The following is a 21,364-nucleotide window of genomic DNA, read 5'->3' as shown; positions in this document are numbered from 1 at the left end:
TTCTCCTGAAACGTCACAACGAAAAACTGTTTTCTAATGCTTGTAATAACCGTAAACTACAGGAAAATTATTCTGTTGTAATTTATGAAAAAATCAAGCTTTCATCTTATGAGCGAAAATAATTTTTCGGTCATTTTAAATACTTTTAAGGTCATTCTATAGGCTATTTTGGAATTTTTGTGGATCATCAACTTTGATGAAATATAAATGTGCTTTTACTATCTTATATAGAGGAGACCGGGATGAGGTGATCATGTTTTTATGCTTAAATTTCTGCAGCTCTTAAAAATTACTATCTACTATTGATGAAATGCTACGAGCAATACCTGTAGTTTCCTTGACCACCGTGAATTTTTATTACACCATGATGCTAAAAGTTGTAAAGTTATTGCTTGTCTTTTCGAAGCGTGTCAGTATTGTCAATTCACCCCGTATATGGGGTGAGTTGACTATATGTGCGGGGTCAGTTGACAATATGTGTAATGCTACCCCATACATGGTTTGGAATATTTTATTTCAAACAATATACTGCCTTAAAAATTACGTATTAAAAAATGTTTTCAAATGAACAGTATACCATGAAACAAATGTTCCAAACTTTAAAAAAAAAGGAAGTTTAGAAAAGTGTTTACTGATTTTTTCCCAGTGTTTATTTTTTATTGTTATATCACAAACACAAATGCAATATACTTTCCTATAATCCTAATCTAATATATATTATTACAAACGATGTGCCTATATGCTTTTGATGAAACAATTAGTTAAAGAACAATTTTCTCAATAGGCCTACAGTATTGTCAACTAGCCCCTTCCTTCCTATTGTCAACTCACCCCGATCGCCATATTGGACTTCCTGGTCATGCCGCTGCTAAAAATTGCAGTTTAACAAAGTATCTGAATGTCGTATCGGTACAATTTACCATAGTCTTCTGGATAGCCTTAGCATAAACTATGTGCTTACTTTGAAAACGTATAAGAGAGAATATAGAGTTGAGAAAATATACTTCGCTCAACAAGACACTCAACTTCTTAGTTGTGAGTTGGTTCTAGAGATGACACATATTCACAGTAACCTGCAATGTTGCCAACTCTCGTCTAGTAGGAATAGAAAACACTTTGTCGACTCACCCCTATGGGCAACTCTCCCTCCGTCTCCCCTAATTTATATGTATAATTTTGTACTTTTTTTATGCGACTTAGTGGTGCATTAGGCTTTCTACCGTACTCAACACCGAAAATAAACTGTTGTTATTGTGCAAAATATTGTGCAGTCTTGATTTAACTGCTCTACGTTTGTTAATATTTCTAGGTGTGTGACTTCCTTCACGGCGACAACACAACTCTGGTGTGGGACAACGAGCAGCAAGTGCCATTCGCCTACAGGGACAACCAATGGGTGGGCTTCGACGACGAGAGGAGCTTGAAGACTAAGGTAAGGTGGTTGCACTTATCGAACAACCCTCGTACAACTTCCACACCTTGCACACCGTTAGGAAGAGAGCTTTTCACAGTGAACAAATCAACACAAACTGACTCAAATATGCGTTCTTTTCTATCTCTCGGGTTAATAGAGACGATGAAATGATGTGTCGAACACACACCCATGCTTTTCCTAGGGTTCCAACTTGGCACCTTTCACTGGCCACTCCGCCCGGGAAGCTGGATGCAGTGTTGTTAATATTCCATTATTTGGCGTGATGAAACATTATAAATTTCCATGTTTGTTCTGCTTGTTACAACACATTTTCAGAACATGTTACGTATTCCATTTCTTCCTTTTGACCCTGTCAACAAAAGGCTGCCGAAAAAGTATGCCACTGGACAATTTTCCACTAGAACATGTGTGGGATGCACAAGCATTTCTCTGCAACTTTTTCTTGGCTATTTTCAATAATTTTTCTTGCTACTTACCTGTTTTAAGGGCTACATTTTTGTCGGCTGATGCAGAGGATGTCAGCGGCTTGTTGGCGTTTTGTTATCATTCTTCAAGCTCTTATTAGTTAAAACACAGAATAAACATGGTGATGGACAATTTGCTTGATAAAAGTTGTATAGGATATAGCACATATTGAACTCAGATAGCAAATCGTCTTCGCTAAGATTTACTGTCCGCAAGAAGTTCTGCTACTCACCGCTCAGAGGCGCCACTGGCACATTTCTGCTTCCACGTCTAGAGCAAAACGTTTCACAGCTGATCAAGAGATGGCGGTGGTAAATTTCAATCCACAGGCGAAGCGTGAGGTCAGAACGTATGTCATATGTAGTTATGGTAGTTGGAAATGAAATAATTTAGATTTGTTTATTTTAATTATTTAGAACCATTTACACCATAAAATATTGTGGTTAAAGCTTTGTTAAATGTTACACCAACATATTTGGCGTTTTCGAATGCAACGAAAGTGATTCCTGTTTTGATGAGACAGACATTACAGACACAATAATTGCAACTTTTAAACAACCATAGTCACCTTCATGTCTTAAGTATCATGTACAGCAGGCGACCGAACACCTTGACGACGTTCACTCTAACAGTCTCCAAGAGAGGGTTCGGTGGGCTGTAGCCCCCCAGAAATCCTACAAATGTTTCGTTGGATGTAGTGAAGAGTGGTAAATAATTTTACATCCTTAGCAGGATTGAACATCAAGTATATCAAGTTTTAATGTACCGATAAATTCATCTTCAAGGCATCTACCGCCCACTTTTATCGCCCTTAGATCGTTGCTGCTAATAAGGGATAACTCCCTCCGCTGAAGAAATAAAATTCTGGCTACGGGCTTGTAATCACAACACGTTCCAACATCACAATAGGAATGGTCTTTAAGGAATAGTGTTGATTTCCACATGGGTGGTAGTCTGTGGATTAACACTTTGCTTTTCAGGTGCTCGACAGAGGAAATTTGTGTGTTCATTGTCATCATCTTGGAGACTATTTTTATCAATTTATTTATAACCTAACGTAATTCAAGCACAAAGTAGAAGTTCAATAGGAAAAATTAGATTTTTAGTCAAGACTTCACTTTTCGATATAATTTCGATTTAGAACAGTGGTTCTCAACCTTTTTCAGTCCAGGACCCACTTTGAAGATATTACACTTCATGGGCCCCATAAGCATGCGCGGCGGCAGAACAACTTGAAGGGGTGTGCACCCAGAGGGACATTTTGTTTTGGTAAAATATTTATATACTTATTTTCAAAATGCCCTCGGTAATTCAATTCAATTCAAATTTTCTTTATTAAAGGGCGAGGTTCAGCCTGTGGCTGTTCTCCCACCTAACCCCGTTTGACATTTACCTGGTGTACATAAACAAAATCATAAAAAAAGAGAAGAAAATACAATAAAAAAAGAAAAGAAAAAAATGGTTGCAAAGAAAAGAACAAAGACAAGATTAAAAAAAAAATCAAGACTACACATAAAAAAAAGATAGAGAAAAACACGCACACACATACTAAACATCTCTGAGCAGGACATTCACGCACGGACGTTGATTGATTGATGTACACCCAACGGCGAAAGAAACAGTAGGCGAATTGTCCACCACCATTTTCATTCGGTCTGTATTACACAATGTGATGACAATGAATTGTAATAATGACATAAATAAACAGATAACAATGCCTGCTTCGAACCAACATAGTTTCATTCCTTAAAACAACACAGGATGTAGAATAAAAAAGTAGTGACAATAGCGGTGGACAATTTGCCTACCATTATCTTTGCCGTTGACTAGTTTTGTAAGGTACGATAGAACAATGCATACGTAAATATTACAATATATTTGAAGATTTGTGAAGGATTGGATCGGCGAGGCTCGTATGTAGTCTAAACTGTATTGTGTAGTGTTACTCGAGGGAGCTTGAACAGAGATATTGCTCATCAATAAAGCGGAAATCCAGCTTGACGTGTATTGGTAATGAAACTAATAGACCAATGTTACAACATTTACCACCCCGTTTTGTGTTTGCAGATGAAGTGGCTGAAGGAAGAAGGCTTCGGAGGAATCATGATCTGGTCGGTTGACATGGATGACTTCCGAGGCGCCTGTGGCACCGGCAAGTACCCGCTCATCAACGCCATGAAGCAGGAGCTGGACGAGTACAAGGTGAAGCTGGAGTACGACGGCCCTTATGAGGGCACCAGTTCTAATGGACTCTACAACAAGAAGGACCGTGAGTATACCTATCCCTGTGCACGTTAAAGATTGTCCAAGGGGCCCACTTCAGCTCCATACACGCCAAAACCAGAGAATGCAAAATTAAGTTGCCCTTTCTTCCTTTGCATTGCCAGCAATACCATGAAAATGTGTTACATATCAATATGTCGTGTTTCCCAGACATGAGCATGAGAGGGGTGTCTCGAACCCCTCTGGAAATTTCCACCTTCATTTCAAATTACTGTATTATGATAACAGAAATCATGCATTCCAACAAAATAACTAAAAGTGTGTTACATCCGAAACTTTCTGCAAAATTCAACATTTTTTCATACTCTACTAGCTATCCAACGTATACAGTTCCACGAGTTTTCAAAATTCCAATTATGAGATTCTTATGCAGGTCAAACTTTATAGTTAAACGATTTCCCTTGATCGAGGTACATGTAAAAGTTATTAACACATGGAATAACTATGCATTTTATTATTGTATGACATTGAAAATTAATGCGAGAACTGTTATACAGGATAACCACTCCTCTAGTGTCAAGTAGAAGAGATTCCCCAAGAATTTTATTGTTACTATTTTGTAGTAATTTTATTATTTATAGTGTTCAACCGCCAGATCCCCCTCCCAATAAAAATATCTGGCGACGCTCATCCTCATATGTAAATATAATTTGCATAATTATGCATGTTTAAAGAAGTTAACTGAATTATCAGTTCAGCTATTGTTTTAAATTTAGTCTTCATTCATGTCTGCTTGTAATACCGTGACTACAGGGTTACTATAAAGTCCCTTTCCATACCACTTGATTGTAAACCGTGTAAATGTTGTCGTTCCTTTGGCTTGATGACAACTTCTCTGGACAGTAGATAGGGTGTTAAGTGGCCGCCACATTTCCCAGACCTGACGCCCACGAACTTCTTCCTCTACGGAGAGGTCTCAGAATTCTAACTGACAGCACATGGAGCATCTGCAATTGTTTCTCCTTGTGAAATTGGACGTTATGGTTACCTTGCATATCGTTTTTACCACCGGTACATCAATGTAAAAGAAATGGCTTCCGTGGCAATGATTTATTTCACAATTTCATATTCTTTCAGCCAACCAGCTAGTCTGCGAGGAAGAGGATGGCCACATCTCATATCATCCCGACAAACAGGACTGCACCATGTACTACATGTGTGAAGGAGAACGCAAACATCACATGCCATGTCCATCTAATCTTGTCTTCAACCCCAACGAAAACGTCTGCGATTGGCCAGAAAATGTAGAAGGTTGCATGAACCTCACACCAGCGCCAACATCGAAAAGAAGATGAACTAAAAAATAACAAAATTCGGGGAAGGAGACGAATTCATCCAATGTTGAGCGGGAAGAACAATAAACTATCAATAAAATAAAAGACAACAAAGGTAATACTGTTTCAGTAAGTGGGGAACTGAGAAAATGCCAGAAAATTTTAATTTGGACATCTTCGGTTACAAAAGTGGACATTATGGACGAATCAGGTTTGCAATTTTATGCAAATCTGGGTTAACGTATTAAATACAAAGTATTAAGTATAGTATATAAGGAACGTAAGCGAACGTTTGTATATTGCACATAATATGTTTACATAATAACATGCATTCGTTTTTTAAAATTAATATTAAAGATGGAGAGTACAACATTATCCATAACGTTATTCTAGTAGATATTTTTATTATTCTTTGGCAACCGAGATCAAAATGTAGCTAATTTAAAATTTTATAAACATAGGTAAGAAATGGACACATGTTTAAACAATTTATGTTTTGTACAATTTTAACAGTGCTGAGACAGAACTAATAGGTTCTCTATGAATTTCAGACGTAAATATCAATGCATGGTGAATTTATATACATTGTGGATTTTATTTCCGGTTTGATCAAAAACTTCTTTCTTACTGACACATCATTGTAAACCTATTTAATTTGATAATCATTTGACTAAACATGCTACTGCAGCGACACCGTTGAAAGTTCTCATAAACTTCGCCCAACTTTCCGACAATCTCGTTCATTTACTCGCTACTGCAGCGCCGCGGACGGTGGTACACGTAATTATGTCACCAATGATGTGTTCTTGAGGATCTTCTTTATTCTGATAATCATTGCTACTTAGTGTCTTTGCTTACCACATTCAATAAAATACTTTTCTATAACTTCCTGTGTCTATAACTGGTGTCAGTGTCTTTTGTGTTTAAAATAAGATCAAAATTCTATTTACGTCTGGAAGTCGAAATTCATTAGGCGAAGTTTTATTACATACAATGAATGATTCCTTCTAGTGCAGAAGGTATGAAACAAATGAGGAGTGAAGCATGTTCTTCTGATGTTGCATCGAAAGAACGTTGATTTTTGGTTTTGTACTTATTCGTTATGTGACAATTATGTAAGAGAGAGAATGAAGCGTGTAAATATTATATATAAAATATATTATTGAAAAAGAGGTTGATATCTTGATATGTTTCATTTGCCTTATGATAGAACCTATGCTCCCTGGCGTTAATTTTAATGTTATATAACCATCTAGTGTTTCAGTTTGAGAATTTTGTTTTCTTTTGGGTGTAATAGTCTTGTGCAAATTTTCTCTCATATATACTTCCTATGGAACACAAGGGAAGTTTATATATATATATATATATATATAAAATATCAGATACATAGGTGCAGCAACATATCGCGAGGCCCTGGGCGAGATTAGAATTTGTAGCCAAAATCCGTTCTTTAAATTTGAAATCTCAATGTGAATGGAAACAAAATCTTCACGCATATATCGGTCAAAGTTCAATCAAAAGTACAATCAGTATTATCAAATTTAGAGAATAAAAACTAAATTACCGATGAAAATGATATTTAACAATTTCATTCACACTAAAAATGTATTTCCTTGCTTTCCTGGGAATTAGCTCACGACTTCAGAATAGTCCAGAGTTGAGGCCATGTCGTTATCTGTGGATGATAGTGCTAATCCTGATAATCGTTACGGCATGGTCGTTCGGAGTCAAGTTTTTATTCATCCTGGAAAAGATTCTATCAGCGGATGAGAGGTTACAGGAACGATCAGAATTATTCTAAGCAAAATACAGATATTCGGATACACCTCACAAAGTTTACGCTGCACTAACCATATATGTAAACACTTCATTCGTGCCGCATGTTTGAAAGAACTACAGGAAGAACCAAATTCTTGCTGTAAAACTTGTAATTCTTCAAATAATGCGTAATTAGTCAACATCACAATCACCACCAACGGACAAAACATTTTTCAAATATAGGCAATGTTTTAAAAGTGTTTTGTTAATCGTTATTCTCAGATCAAACATAAAGCCAAACACCACGATCCATTGGGAGCATAGATTTAAAGACTCATCAATACTATCATAGTCAATTTATTATCTGCGAGCATTCGTTTCTTCTACAGATAGAAAACCAACAAAATGGTTTCAGTATCAACAAATCTTAAAACGATAGTCATTTGCTCATTACCTGAAGATTGGATTGGTTGATTTGTTGTTTTAAGTCCACTTTATGCACAGTAAGGCTAATCGGGACTGAACCTACAGTTTAAAGTGGGATCCGAACCACTATGTGCCTCCACCGGGTCATTACCTGAAGAGTCTTTGATATAACCAGTGACGGCTATTGGGAGGCAGTTGCCCCCGCCCCCATTGTTTGGCCCCCGCATTATGGCCTCTTATTAATAATGCTAAGCCTTGTCTACCAAGAGAAAGTAAACTGTCTCCCCCCCCCAGTTTTAGTTAACTAACATAGCAAAAATACTTTGCTAATTAGACTCTTCTAATGCAGCCATTTTGACTATTTTGCTCATAAATCGTATAAGTTAACTTTGAATTTCAGGTCTTGGATCATAATAATCTCACTTTATTGTATACGTCTGAAATGTTACTGTAGTAGTACTGAGTCATATTTCGAAAGCAATTTCAGCACATTGTAAAATTTCCCTGAATTTTCTGTTGTTCCTCATTTGGATAATGTTCATGTTCTTGAAACGTCAAGTTATGGGAAACGGATATTGTGTTACGCTTAGCAACCCTTCTAAGAGTGTTTTCTAGCTTCCTGGATATTCTAAGATCAGACGACTACCGCTCGGTTTATTAAAAATATTAAATACTTGGCGTGTTCATTCAAATTGTAATGTTTAACTAAAATTTAAAGCCGAATAAAAACAGACTGTTGTAGGTTTAGTCTCTACAAAAACTAGCATTTTCCATCTATTCTTCTCACTTCTGCTTGTTACAATTTATTTTGTATAAGCCCCAAAAGTTTCCCTCATAATAAAACAAATACCACCAAATTAAAGAAAAAGACATACTTAGTATCTCCAAAATCAAATCCTTAGAATAAAATCCAGCTAAAAAGGGTATGCTACATAAGGCAAGACAGAAATTCTTATACAAGAAATAGTTATGGTGTTTTATTAATTAGCCCCCATACAGCGAATATCTTGAATATCCCACCCCTTGCTACGCCTCTGCTCAGTTTTTTTTTTTGGCAGTACAAGTACTATAGTTCAAATTTTGGCAAAACGTGCTTGAATGGATTTGCATTACTTAAGGAAGCGTGTTTTTTCATTATTTCCCGTAATAACACATGTTAAATTTGCCTTGTTTGACGCATACACGTCGGCCAATTTCGCTTCTTATGCCCGTCGAACCTAGTTTTCCAACGAGTAACAACTGTGCTTGGGTTTTGAAGCTCAAGGCTTCCAAAGACCCAGCGAATGCTCTTTCCGACTATGCGGTCTCCAGAACCATGAGTCATGCAGTCACTGTTGCCAACTCTTAGATTCTAAACTATTCAAGGAGCACTTGAACCCAGAAAGCATTTATGCTATTAAGAAATGTTCATCACGTTTAATCAATTGGAAATGCATATCAGTTAATTTCTTCCATGGTTAAAAACTGTTGTATTACTGATATTGTAACGGAGTACGAAACAAGTTACCCCAAAAGTTCTGCAGTAAATACATTATTGGAACATTGTGTGACAGGTGGATTGTTCTACATCAAAATAGTCTGTATTTTGAAAAACTTTGCTTGAAAAATGTTGCTACAGATTTTATCTCTGGTTCAATTTTATCAATTCAATATCTGAATTAGTTGCTCAGTATATTCCCTCTCCTTTTTCAGGCACATAGCCAGTGGGGGGGATCGAGGGGCTGAAGCATTCCCCGAAATTCTACAAATATTTAATTTGTAGTTCCTTAGCAGGATTCAACATCTTGTATAATTAGTTGTAATATATTGAGAAAGTGATCTATTTTACTCCCCCTACACGTTTTAGCAATTAGATAGCGGCTACTGATAAGGAATGAGCCCCCCGAAATAAAATTCTAGCTACGGGCCTGCCCTTTTTGTAAAGTTATACTATTCGTGACTTGCTTAGTGTTATTATCCCCTAGGTCACAAAGGTAGGTTGTTTTTTCCTTGGAAATTTCATTCTGAATGGAATTTTATTCCCAATTTAGGGGCAATGTAGTACTTTTCGACCACTACATTTCTCACGTCACGTTATGCTGAACACTAGACCACGGGCTGGAAGGGGGGTGGGGTCCATAAAATATATCATAAAATCAGAATATACATTACAAAAGATTTATGCATATCTATTTTAACAATTCATCATTCGCTCACGTTGTTGGGAGTTAACTAGTTCTACAGTCTGCTTTGATAGTAATACGATGCAAAATAATTTTTAGTTAGTATCTTGAGACAGGTGCAAATAGCCGACAGTGCTGGTCCACACATTTTAACAAACAAACGACATAATAATGAAACCGAGAGAATATTTACCGATTTCAAGACCAGAAAAGTGACACAAAGTGAACCAAACACACAAACCCAAATTTCAAGACCCTGAAAACAAATTTGTAGAACATGTGGTCGTCGGTTTGAAATATTAACGAAACATTCTCATCGAAAAATACTAAATTGAGAAGATACAAAATCTAACAGTTTTACAACCTCAAGGCCCCTGTCTAACATAAATTCAAAAGTCTCCATGGGTAGTGAAATTTAATTACCGCTGGCAACACTGAAAGTGGTGCTCTCCTCGGACTGAATCAACTACATAGGATTTCACGTGACTTCTTAGTTTTCCTGCAACTACTGGCAATGGGCAAACAGAGAGCCAGCCCCTGGTTTATTTAGGATCTCGTGAAGTTCTCTGCGCATGCGCATTTAAATCCTTGTAAATTTAACTGTTAATTTAAAAGTTATATGTGTAAAAATACAATAATGCTATGATATAGGCATTCAGCTTTTATATTTCTGGAATTGCTCCGAAACGAAACTTGCTCACAATCATTTACAATGCTAGTCCTGCGAGAACTTAGGATGTGTTGGTGCTGCCTCTAGCGGCAAACGGGTTAGGTAGGGATGGCCAAACGGATCCGGATCCGATAGTTTCGTAGTATCTCAATTCCATTATAATATTACCACACCTTAAAAGGTATTATGATCTATTACAAAGAAATTTTTCATTTGTTAGTCCTACAAGATTTTGTTTCAAGTATTGTTCCTAAAATAATTTGCTACGCATCGGCTAACACACTCGTGCACAAAAATAATCTTACTTGTTTAACATAAAATGTCAGAGGTGATTTTGTAAATGCCATTGAAACGAATATGTATTCATTCGAATGTATTGGAAATGGAAACACACATAAATGTGAGACATTCCATTCCAGGATGAAACCTTTAACACATTTAACAAGATTGAAATGTTATACAAAAAATATACAATTGTTCTACAGTTACACAAAGCACTTGTCCGCAGTTTCTGTTCACTACAAACACACTTTCATTAGAAGATCACACGACACTGAAAGTCAATGTTCACTCTAATTTTGTCCACAAGTGTACTTCGAGATCCGCGTTCTTCCCTCAGCACTGGAGCTGGTTAACCCACGTCGATTCTTACCCACTCAGCACCTCTTCCATCCTTCCTCCTGGACCAATGAGAGACAGTCTCCTGGAAATCCATCCAAGTCACCAAGGCTGCTGGTTCGACTCCCGGCAACGCCACTGCTCTGCGCTCCTGCCGAGATCGGAAGTCACCGCTTCGACCGGTTGCCACATGAATGGATCGAACTGGCTCTACATCCGAAGATGTTACTGCTATGCTCAGCGCTAGAACTGCGTTCACTAGCCACCGACTTCGACTTCTCGACAAAATTACACGGAAAAAGAATACGCACTAACTTTGCGTTACTTTCGCGATGAAATTGACTGCGGAACGACACTTTTGTATGAGTACTGTATGAGGTATGAGGTAGAGAAAATAAGTGAAAGATAGAATAAAGAAAAGATAGATAAGTCCCTATGTACAATATTTACAAAAAAATCCCCCTTTGAAATTAGACTAGAATCTGTTTCTCAGCTTGTAACGCATCCGGGATATATCTTCGTCTTGCTCCTCCTGCAGAAGTTACGTGCGCTCTCTTTGCTGAATTGGGTTCGGCTACTTTCCTTGCAAAGTCAGTTCGCGAAGAATAAGGCTTTAACTGGTCACTGTTGGCTCTCAATATTCTTCCGTCCCCGCTGTGTTTCATTTTGAAAGTATTTGCCGAAGTTTGCTCCACAATTGCGTGTGTTCCAGAGGACTTCCCCGAGAATTTACTGGTTACTCTGCGGGCCTTACCAGAGATAGGATGTTCCTTAAGCCAAGCTTTATCCCCTACCTCAAACGTGCATTTGCTGCGTTTCTTATCACAAGCTTTCTTCTTGGCGTCTTCCATCCTGAATTTCGTTTCCTCCTTACTTGACATGAAATTTTGCTTATTCCTGTCATCTTTTAATACGCAGCATGGCTGGCACGACTTACAATACTGGATAACGTCTTTAGTTAGGCCTATCCAAGTGTATTGTTGCCTAACCTTCGCTAACGTTTTCAATCTCCCAGGATGACAAACGAATGCATTATCATGCAACGACACGAGAATTTGCGAATGTAGAGAAGTAGGTGCCCATATTTTCCCTTTTCCCTTCTCTTTGTACTTTTCCGTAGGCAAATTTCTCCTAAGAATTCCCTCGTTGTCGAAATACGAAGATTTGGCCTGGGTCTTCACCTTTCCTTGTACTTCTTCGTTCCTTCCACCTCCTCATTCCTTGTAGCCCTCGCTACGTCAGCAAGAAACTTGTCTTTCATTTGCTCGGAAATGAGGGAGGCTGTGTCCAGAAACCTACGTGGCTCCTCAGAATTGTATTCTTCATTTCCCTCAGTGGCAGAGAATGGCAACAATGAAGAATTTTCCATATCTTTAGTTCCAGAGAGACGAACCATGGGCAGTTTTGTGCTCCGAAGCAAATTTTCCCTCTGTTGCTTCCTCATTTGCGGTACGTGTCTATTGCCTAAACTAGCATCCACAGAACTTCAGGTACTGCAAGTTTTGAATCCCGGACGAGCCCCCAGTATGTAACGGTATATTTTGTCCTTTTAAGCTGATTCTCAGCAACATACACAATATACACAACCATACATTTTTGAATCCTTGTCCCGAGGTTCAAAACTTGCAGTACCTGAAGTTCTGTGGATGCTAGTTTAGGCAATAGACACGTACCTCTTCAAATTACAACTTAACGCCCATTTCCTTTTAGATATATATAGGTTTATTCATAATATATTTACAGAAGTTAATTCTTGGCCGCTATTCAGAAAATTACATTCCGGTGTACCCTGTCCCCCCTTCCCGAAGAGAGTGTGTAGACTCGCGTAGCCACTGGCTCCACGAGTAAAAAAAATATAACCCTCAGTACCAAAAAAGGTGGCTGAAGGTATGTGTGTTGTGTACCCGGTTTCCCACATGAAATGAACTATTGGAATAATGTGAAGAGAGCAAGTGTGTGTATTAAAAGAAAGAAAGTTAATATCCCCGTCGTCGGTTCACATGATAAGGAAAGAAAGCTCGCCCAGCCGCTCCCCTCAGAGAAGAAGATACCTCTTACATTGCTGTACTCTGCCAAACATCTGAGACCCACTGCTCCGCTGCCCTTCCTATTTATAGGCCCCGCTAATGACCTAAACCGTTACTGGAAACTTACCGCTCCCCAACGGCCAAGAACCCAAAAGTACAGGAATACATAGCCATACACAATTTATAACATAAAAAAGGATCCAGTAATGATCGCATCATTACAAGCTTAAAATTAATTAAGCTTTCGAATAATAGGTCATTACAATAGGAAGAACATGCGCTGGTTCTTCTTTTTAATAATGTATTATATTAATAAAAATAATATTTCGAGTTGGATAGCATTTATGACTTAACGTTTTTGTTATTTGCAGGTCTCGGGATAGAGTTTCATTGCTTTTTTTTGTTTTACATACGTTTTATCGAAAAAACATCAGTTTATTGTTTGTATGAAAACTTACGATAAATATAGTGTAAATTATTTGGTAGTTGTCAACACTGGCGTGCGTTGTAATTTGAGACAAGAGAAGTGTGAAGCGGACAACAGCCAGCTGTTCTGTAGATTCCAGCGCTCCCCAGTGCCGGAACACCATGTTTGTCTTAATCCCTGAACGTCGACATTATTGACACGTTTTACAAATCTTGAAACTCAAAGTAATGCTTTAAAGTTTATCTACATGGAATTTGGAACAGTTATATTAATTTATTTCAATAATTCTGTGTTTATAATAAAGCAAATATACATCTTCGAGATCATGTTAACACTTATATGTTTTCTGATAGTAGTGTCTGCTTTCTGCTTGGCTCGGGTGTTTTCGAGAAGCCGAAAAGCTCCGAAAAGCAGAGCTTTTATTAGTGGTTTGGGGACCGTACCTTCACCAGCATCTACCCTTCGCCATAATGATACTTGAGAAGCGTTGGTTTCCCTCACAGTGGCTGCAAGCAGAGAGGTTGCTGCTTGCCAACGGGCTGCGGAGAGAGTTTGCGGCCGTAAAATTTCGCGAAATCGAGTGCGATAGAAAATAAATAATGCACTCAACGTTAAGTACATTAAATAATATTTTAATAGTGCAAGCAGTGCTTGCTTTGCTTGTACTATATCTTCGCCACTGATCCCATTGTACAACCACAGTAACAATCGAATGATGAATCAGTAGCGAATATACTGCCCTGTTCAGAGTTGCAACTATTACATGTGTATCCGGTGCGTAGATAAACACAGTCGTCGGAGAGTTTGTTTTACCACTATTTATATCCCTGTATTTTCAACTATTTTTGTCACTTGCCTCATAATGCCCTGAATATACATTATATTATGTGTTGCTTACCTTTGGAATATTGAGTTCTTTCATTTCTATTTTGTCATCTGTTCAGTGTGTCACAGACAACTAGTATCAGAAGGACGAAGTGGATAGACTAAATTGTTGATGCCAACTTGGTAACTAGATTTGCAAATACTTGACATGCAAGCTGCTACAAAATTCGATATGACCACTTCCACATGAATTCAATTTTCTTTCTACCATTTCTCGTATCGTTTGTTTACTTCCTGTTAGGTTATACAGAACGTGTTTTCTCGTTTTGTTTTACGGTACATAATGTGGCTGATTGTAACTGTCATTTTTCACAGAATATGTGTGTTTCTGGCAACCCTGGAACGCATCGCTTCACGGCGGGATGTGACGTCACAAATGCAATCAAATGTTGTGTGTGGTTGCCAGCATTCAGGCGGCAAAACGGGTTTTTTGAACGACTGTAGCGCCGAAACAGTGCACCAACGAGAAAAATGTTACTGAGAAAAGTTGTTTGGTTTTGATGTCCTCTATACGTTTCCGTAGTCCGTGGGCGACATTAAAACGACACCTTGTGTGTATATACCGCGTGAGGCACCTAAAAGTACCACCTGAAATTGCGAAGAAACCAGAAACAGTAGCGATGTGAGGTTTGCGGGAAACAATAATATCAACTGGGGCTCGTAAATCGGAGTTATGGGGTGGGTCGAAAGATATCGACAAATGGGGCATCTGGAGCAAAGTCATATTTTTTTTTAAATGGAACGATATACAATAACATGCATAATATAAAAGAGCACACGAAGAGAAACACAACGCCGTTGGTCTCATGCATCTACTGCACATAGGAACGAAGATATAGCCATGTGAAAATATGTAAACAAACTAACAAGTTGCCCACTTGACCGTCAGTACCACGGCATGTAAGACTTCTCAGGTGCCTGACAGAACTGCCTTTACGCAGAGCAAGTTTTGATAGCAGGTCCACGAGATCGTGTTAGTTCATAGCAAGCAGTCGTAGTGGTAAGAGCGAAGATTATGGTGTTCACAAACATAGAAAAAGCGGACATGATCCTGATTTATGGGGAATGCCGAAAGAATGCTTCAGAAGCCTACCGTGTGTACACAGAGAGATATCCGGACAGACGACAGCCATCTCGACGTCTGTTTGGTAAGTTATTTATTAAATTAAGAGACACCGGAAGTGGAACACAACGAGCACGTGTGCGGAACAAGCCAACTACAGGTGAGGCAGGTGCAACAAATGTTCTCGCCGCTGTTGCTGTGAATCCGCACGTTAGCTCCCGTGAAATTGCCAGGGATGCTGGGATGAGTCAGCGAAGTGTATTGCGTATTCTGCACACACACAAGTTTCACCCATATCATATCTCCCTCCATCAGGAACTTCACGGGAATGATTTTGTGGACCGTGTTCGGTTTTGCACATGGATGTTACGACACGACACACCCGATTTGTCACGTATCCTCTTCACTGACGAGGCAACTTTTACCAATCATGGAAATGTCAACCTAAGGAACATGCACTATTGGTCGGTGACAAATCCACATTGGCTTCGCCAAGTGGAACGCCAGCGCCCATGGAGTGTGAACGTGTGGTGTGGTATAGTGGGTGAACATCTCATTGGCCCTTTTTTTATACAAGGGACACTGAATGCTGACCGATACATACAGTTTTTACAACATGAACTGCCTGTACTATTGGAGGACATACCACTTCAGACAAGGAGGGAAATGTGGTACCAACATGACGGGTGCCCAGCTCACAGTGCAAGACGCGCTACAGCATGTGTGGAAAATACATTTCCAAATCGTTGGATTGGACGTGGAGGGCCTGTCAAATGGCCGGCTCGTTCCCCAGATTTGCCACCGTTAGACTTTTTCCTGTGGGGAAAGCTGAAGGACATTGTCTACCGGGATGTGCCAACAACTCCAGAGGATATGCAACACCGCATTACTGCGGCCTGTAGGGACATTCCCTACGAGATGCTACATTCTGTGCAACGATCTTTGCGTGGGCGCCTCGTTGCCTGGGCCACCACTTTGAACACACACTTTGACAGGTTTTCGCTTCCTACGCAGTGGTTCTTCGACATACTGTCATGGTCATTTTCATTATGCTGTAACACTGTCAAATACATGGTGCTGACGATGTCTAAAATTGGCATGGAAACTTTGGTGGTATAATTGAGTATGAAATTTAAAGGGGAGATAGAATGCTCTTGATAAAGTGTTAAATCTTAGATTGTCAAGGGATTTCTGTAGTAAAGAGAGAGTTCGAACATTAAATTTTGGAGACTGTATTTAGCGATAAGGTATCCAACGTTTTCGACCCCGAATGTGCCAAAGGAAAAGCTGGAAAAGGAAAAGACTAAATATCTCGGAATGGTAAGAAAGTATTGACACCCCATTAAATTAATATTCTTCAAAGGCTGCAAAGAAATGGATGTAAAAATTTTCTTGCTCGCTTCGCTCGCAATAATTTGTTGCTACGATGTCTGTCTGGCGCTTTAATGAAATGCATATGAAGTTTTTATACTAAAGCTGCATTACAAGACAAGCGATATTCTCGATTGATTGATTTGGTGTTTTAAGTTCATTTTATGCACTCTAAGGCTAATCGGGACTGAACCTACAGTATAAAGTGCGATCCACGTGATATTCTCGATTATGATGAACGATTTTAGGGGTGGCCTTGAGTGATGGCACCCCTGTTTAGGGAGGAGGGGCAGATCAATTATAATGTTCAGTAAAGCTAAGAAAAAGTTACTTTCGGTTGACATGCCGTCGTAATTAAATATATTGTGGGGATTACGATGTGGTTTAAGGGCGCGAATGATATGAATTGGGGGGACGCATGACATGATTTTGGGGGGGATGCGCCATTGGCTTTGGGGGGAGGGGCACCCCTGAATCCTGGCACATTAAGTTTGTTTATTTTCTATCTTAAACCAGTTGTCTATCAGATCATAAATATTACTATCACTTGATCATATTGTGGTCAAATGGACACACGGGAAAGAATTTCCGGATCAAAAAGTTCCGGATCCGAAAAATTTTAGGATCCGGAGCCAACCGGATCCGGATTTCGGATCCGCCATGATCCGGATCTGGCCATCCCTAGTGTTAGGTTCGCCGTAGATCTTCGTGGTGTACAATGTTGCTAGTCGCAGTACGCCAGGCTCGTATTCAGCGAATAGCGAAGTTCGGTGAGGTTGCTGATTTACATGTTCAGTTATTCACACGTTGTTTGGAAGAGAATGAAACTTATTTCATCCAGGATAAACTTCTTGATTCGTTCGAACTGGGATATAACTTAATTATATTTAGTTCTTGAAGTCTCAAGACTGTTCTACTTAACCGGCTGATTTTCCTGCTTCAGCATATCCAGAGTGGAATGGGGCTAACTGGTAAGTACATGTAGCATGTTAGTGATACAAGTATTTGTATTCTGTGTGTGTGACGTTACATATTTCAGTCCTAGAAGCCGAAAACTAACGAACTTATGAACTAGAACCTTTTTTGACAATTTTCATTACCTTTTCTTTTGCGTCCGACGTATTTTTAAGGAATGTATCTTTACTTGTCCCGGTGTAGAAGTTGTCAACAGCTTGTTGGCGTTTTTTATCTACTTTATTCCCCTCAAAACCCAAACGTGCATTTTGATATTTTAACTAGTCCTTTCCTAATAATTAATTGTGAACATATTTCTTTGATTACTCGAAAAGGAGGTCTAAATGTGAACCAATTTATTATTGAATACAGAGCATTCCCTGACATTCGCTACGAGACTAGGCGACAAGCGGTTCGGCATCAGCGCTTGTCTCTCCCGGTGAACGGGTCCGCGACAGTCGCTTATATTAAACCTCGTAAAAAAGTTTAGAGTAACAGGGTCAGTTCTGAATAAAAGTGGAAAGAAAAATGGGGAAATAAAGTATACAAAGACAATCCGCACATCATCCGTGAGTTAAAAGAGTATTGTACGAAAAATCTGGAGAATTACAGTAGATGAACTTGCACGTGTAAATGCCAATTTCCTTCGGAGATTCCACGAATGGGAGCGATTTTACAATACTGGGAATTTCTCCATTTTGTTTGAAATTCGGCATTCTCACTAAATTGGGGCTGCTAATCACGAATCTGAAGTTAAAATTTGGCGCTCACGTGTCAAACTTGCAAAATAAGAGGGTCAGTCATCGCAACCGACAATGCACAATTGCTCATTATTTATCGCAAGATTTTCAGTTTCGAATACTTAAAGAACGAAATATATATATTCCTGATATTACTACGACCCTAATATTTAACTGTTTCCTAACCTAACCTAGCCTAACCTAACCACACGCCAATGGTTCGTGGGGCTAGGGCCAATGGTTCGTGGGGCTAGCGTCAATGGTTCGCAATTATTTTGCAATTTCTAAATCCTGATAATACCACGACACGAAATTTTAACTATGTTTGCCTAACCTAACTGAAACTAACCTAACCACGCGTCAATGGTTCGTGGGGCTAGCGTCAATGGTTCGCAATTATTTTGCAATTTCTAGACGTTTCCAACAAATGTTAACTTCAGATTCGTTATTAGCAGGCCTGAATTAGTAAGTATGCCAAATATCAAGAAAATCATAGAGGAAATGGCTTTTTCCAAAGCAAAACTTACGGAAAAATGAACATTGACGATCTGAAGGTCTCACTTATCGCACAACACTTTATCAACCTTCTTGTGTACTGAACGCAACGTAGCAAATAACGGGCCTCACTTATCGCACAACACTTTAGCAACCTTCTGAATGCAACGTAACGAGTTTCGAACGTCACTTGTTCACATGAGAAAAAATGTCTTCTTCGTTGTTTATGTTCACAACGCTATTTTACAACTTCTACACGTTAATTTACAATTTCTACACGTGACCACCAAATCTTAACTGCAGATACGTGATCAGCACTCCATAATTAGTGAGTATTAGAATTATTAACGAAATTATGCCTTTTTTTGGTGTTGTAAAATCACAACCTTCTACACGTTATTTTGAAAGTTCCACACGAGAGCGCCAAATTCTAACTGCAGATTCGTGATTAGGAGCCCTAAATTAGTCAGTATGCGAAATTTGAAACAAATTGGAGAAATTGCCTGTATTGTTAAATTATACCGAAAACTGTAATTTTAATAGCCGACTCTAGCGACTGACGCGGACCCCGTTCACCGGGAAAGACAAGCGCTGATGCCGGGCAGCTTGCCGCCGAGTCTCGTAGCGAATGTCAGGGAATGCTCTGTAGAAGTGCGTAGCAACATTTCGCGAGGCCCCGGGCGAGATTCGAATGTCAGTCTCCCACCCGTTCTTTAAATTTGAAATCTCGTTGTGAATCGATACAACATATTCAGGGATAAGTCAGCAATTTATCATAATTAATGATAATAAATTACTGACGAAATAATAATTTCACTCATTCTATCACAAACTACATACAAATTTCTCAAGTGCAAAATTCATTTGGTAAAGTAAAATTGTTCTGCAACAAGAAGCCAGAATTGTGCATTTGACGTTATTTTCTCTTTTATCGGACCAAATTTACAAGACGTTAATACGTAATACATTTAGTACAGCATTTTAAACCACAGACAGCAGGGAAGTTTTTCCTTCCAGACAGGTGGTAAGTTGTTACTTGGTGTCCCCTATGAACAGTTTTCCCCTAAGGTTTAATGTTGATAGTCAAGAGTTTCATAGTGCCCCCAAATTTAATGTTTAATGTCATCACAAGAATTCCCGTGACAATTTAAAACTTAATAGGCACGGTCCCCACAAAATAATAATTATTACTCGTCCCTTAGCAGTAAACGAAGTGAATACTACTTGTTAAAAGTCCAATTGTGTCCATTGCTTGACATTTTTATTCATTGAAATTTCCATCACAAAAAAAGCAAATGAAAAAGTCGCTCCCTGCGTCTGCAAACCCGCCTTTGGCACCCCTGATGTACTCGTACATAAGGATCTTGTAGATATCAGAACAGAATCAGTTTTGGTGAAAGTACATTAATCTCGTAACCATTTAATAGTGTTTATTAGGCTCAAAGAAAAGAAACAAAACATATGTGCTGATGGGGTGAAGCTCATATGAAAGGAAATGCAATGTCTAAACTGTAAACACACTGAAATTTCAATTGATTTAAAATTCAATAATTTTATAGACAAAAATAACAAACATTTTGTGTAGGAAAATATACTAAATACTAATCATGTTAATCCGTAAATAGTGTCATTATCATTAAACTGTAATTAAACATGGCAGCTGATATTTTGCAAACTATCGTTAAAAGAATTGCCAAAATTCAGCTACAAAGACTAAGAAAAAATTTAAGTTACAATTATAACTATTTTAAGTAGCGTTTCTTCCAGTGAAAGTAAAACATTCTGGATGTACTCTGGGTGATTCTTTATGTAGTTTACAACTTCAATAAATTATAATTATTTATTGGAACCACATACAGACTTGGTTTTTATGTCATTATGCAGCAAAACACATCAAGTTTTGACTCACGTAGTGTTTAGTTGCGGACTTGATCACATGCGGCGCCACCGGTATATCGTTGAAAATGGCGACTTTCACTGGTGCGGAAAGAGCTAAGTGCGTGTTCTGGTTCGAAGAAACCAAGTCAGAAACGAGTGTACAGCGAAAGTTTCGCACAGAATACGACAAGGACCCGCCCAGCAGACCAACAGTGTACAACGCACCACCTGACAGAGGTAAGGGAATTCCTTGATCATCGTTTCCCAGAGAAGTGGATAGGTCGTGGTGGACCAATTGCCTGGCCACCACGGTCTCCAGATTACACTCCACTCGACCCTTTTTGTGGGGGGTTGTGAAAGATGGGGTGTACACTCCTCCCCTACCTCATAATCTTCATGAACTTCAAGATCGCATCACAACAGCCATCGCTAA

At 38.8% G+C, this 21,364-nt stretch overlaps 1 protein-coding gene across 1 annotated transcript in view; it reads left to right on the top strand.

Annotated features, from left to right (window-relative positions):
* Positions 1-6,625, top strand: part of Cht7 (chitinase 7) — a 179,155-nt gene extending 172,530 nt beyond the window's left edge. The window contains exons 14-16 of the mRNA XM_083110804.1: positions 1,310-1,432; positions 3,968-4,169; positions 5,261-6,625. Of these exons, the coding sequence (XP_082966930.1) occupies positions 1,310-1,432; positions 3,968-4,169; positions 5,261-5,478 (543 nt within the window). The 3' untranslated portion in view covers positions 5,479-6,625. The remainder of the gene's footprint in view (positions 1-1,309; positions 1,433-3,967; positions 4,170-5,260) is intronic.
* Positions 6,626-21,364: the final 14,739 nt, after the last annotated feature.

This window comes from Lepisma saccharinum, chromosome 24, assembly GCF_977018435.1.
Source record: "Lepisma saccharinum chromosome 24, izLepSacc3.1, whole genome shotgun sequence".
NCBI lineage: Eukaryota > Metazoa > Arthropoda > Insecta > Zygentoma > Lepismatidae > Lepisma > Lepisma saccharinum.
Note: the sequence above shows the minus strand (reverse complement) of the source record. Positions and strands in the feature narration are given on the sequence as shown.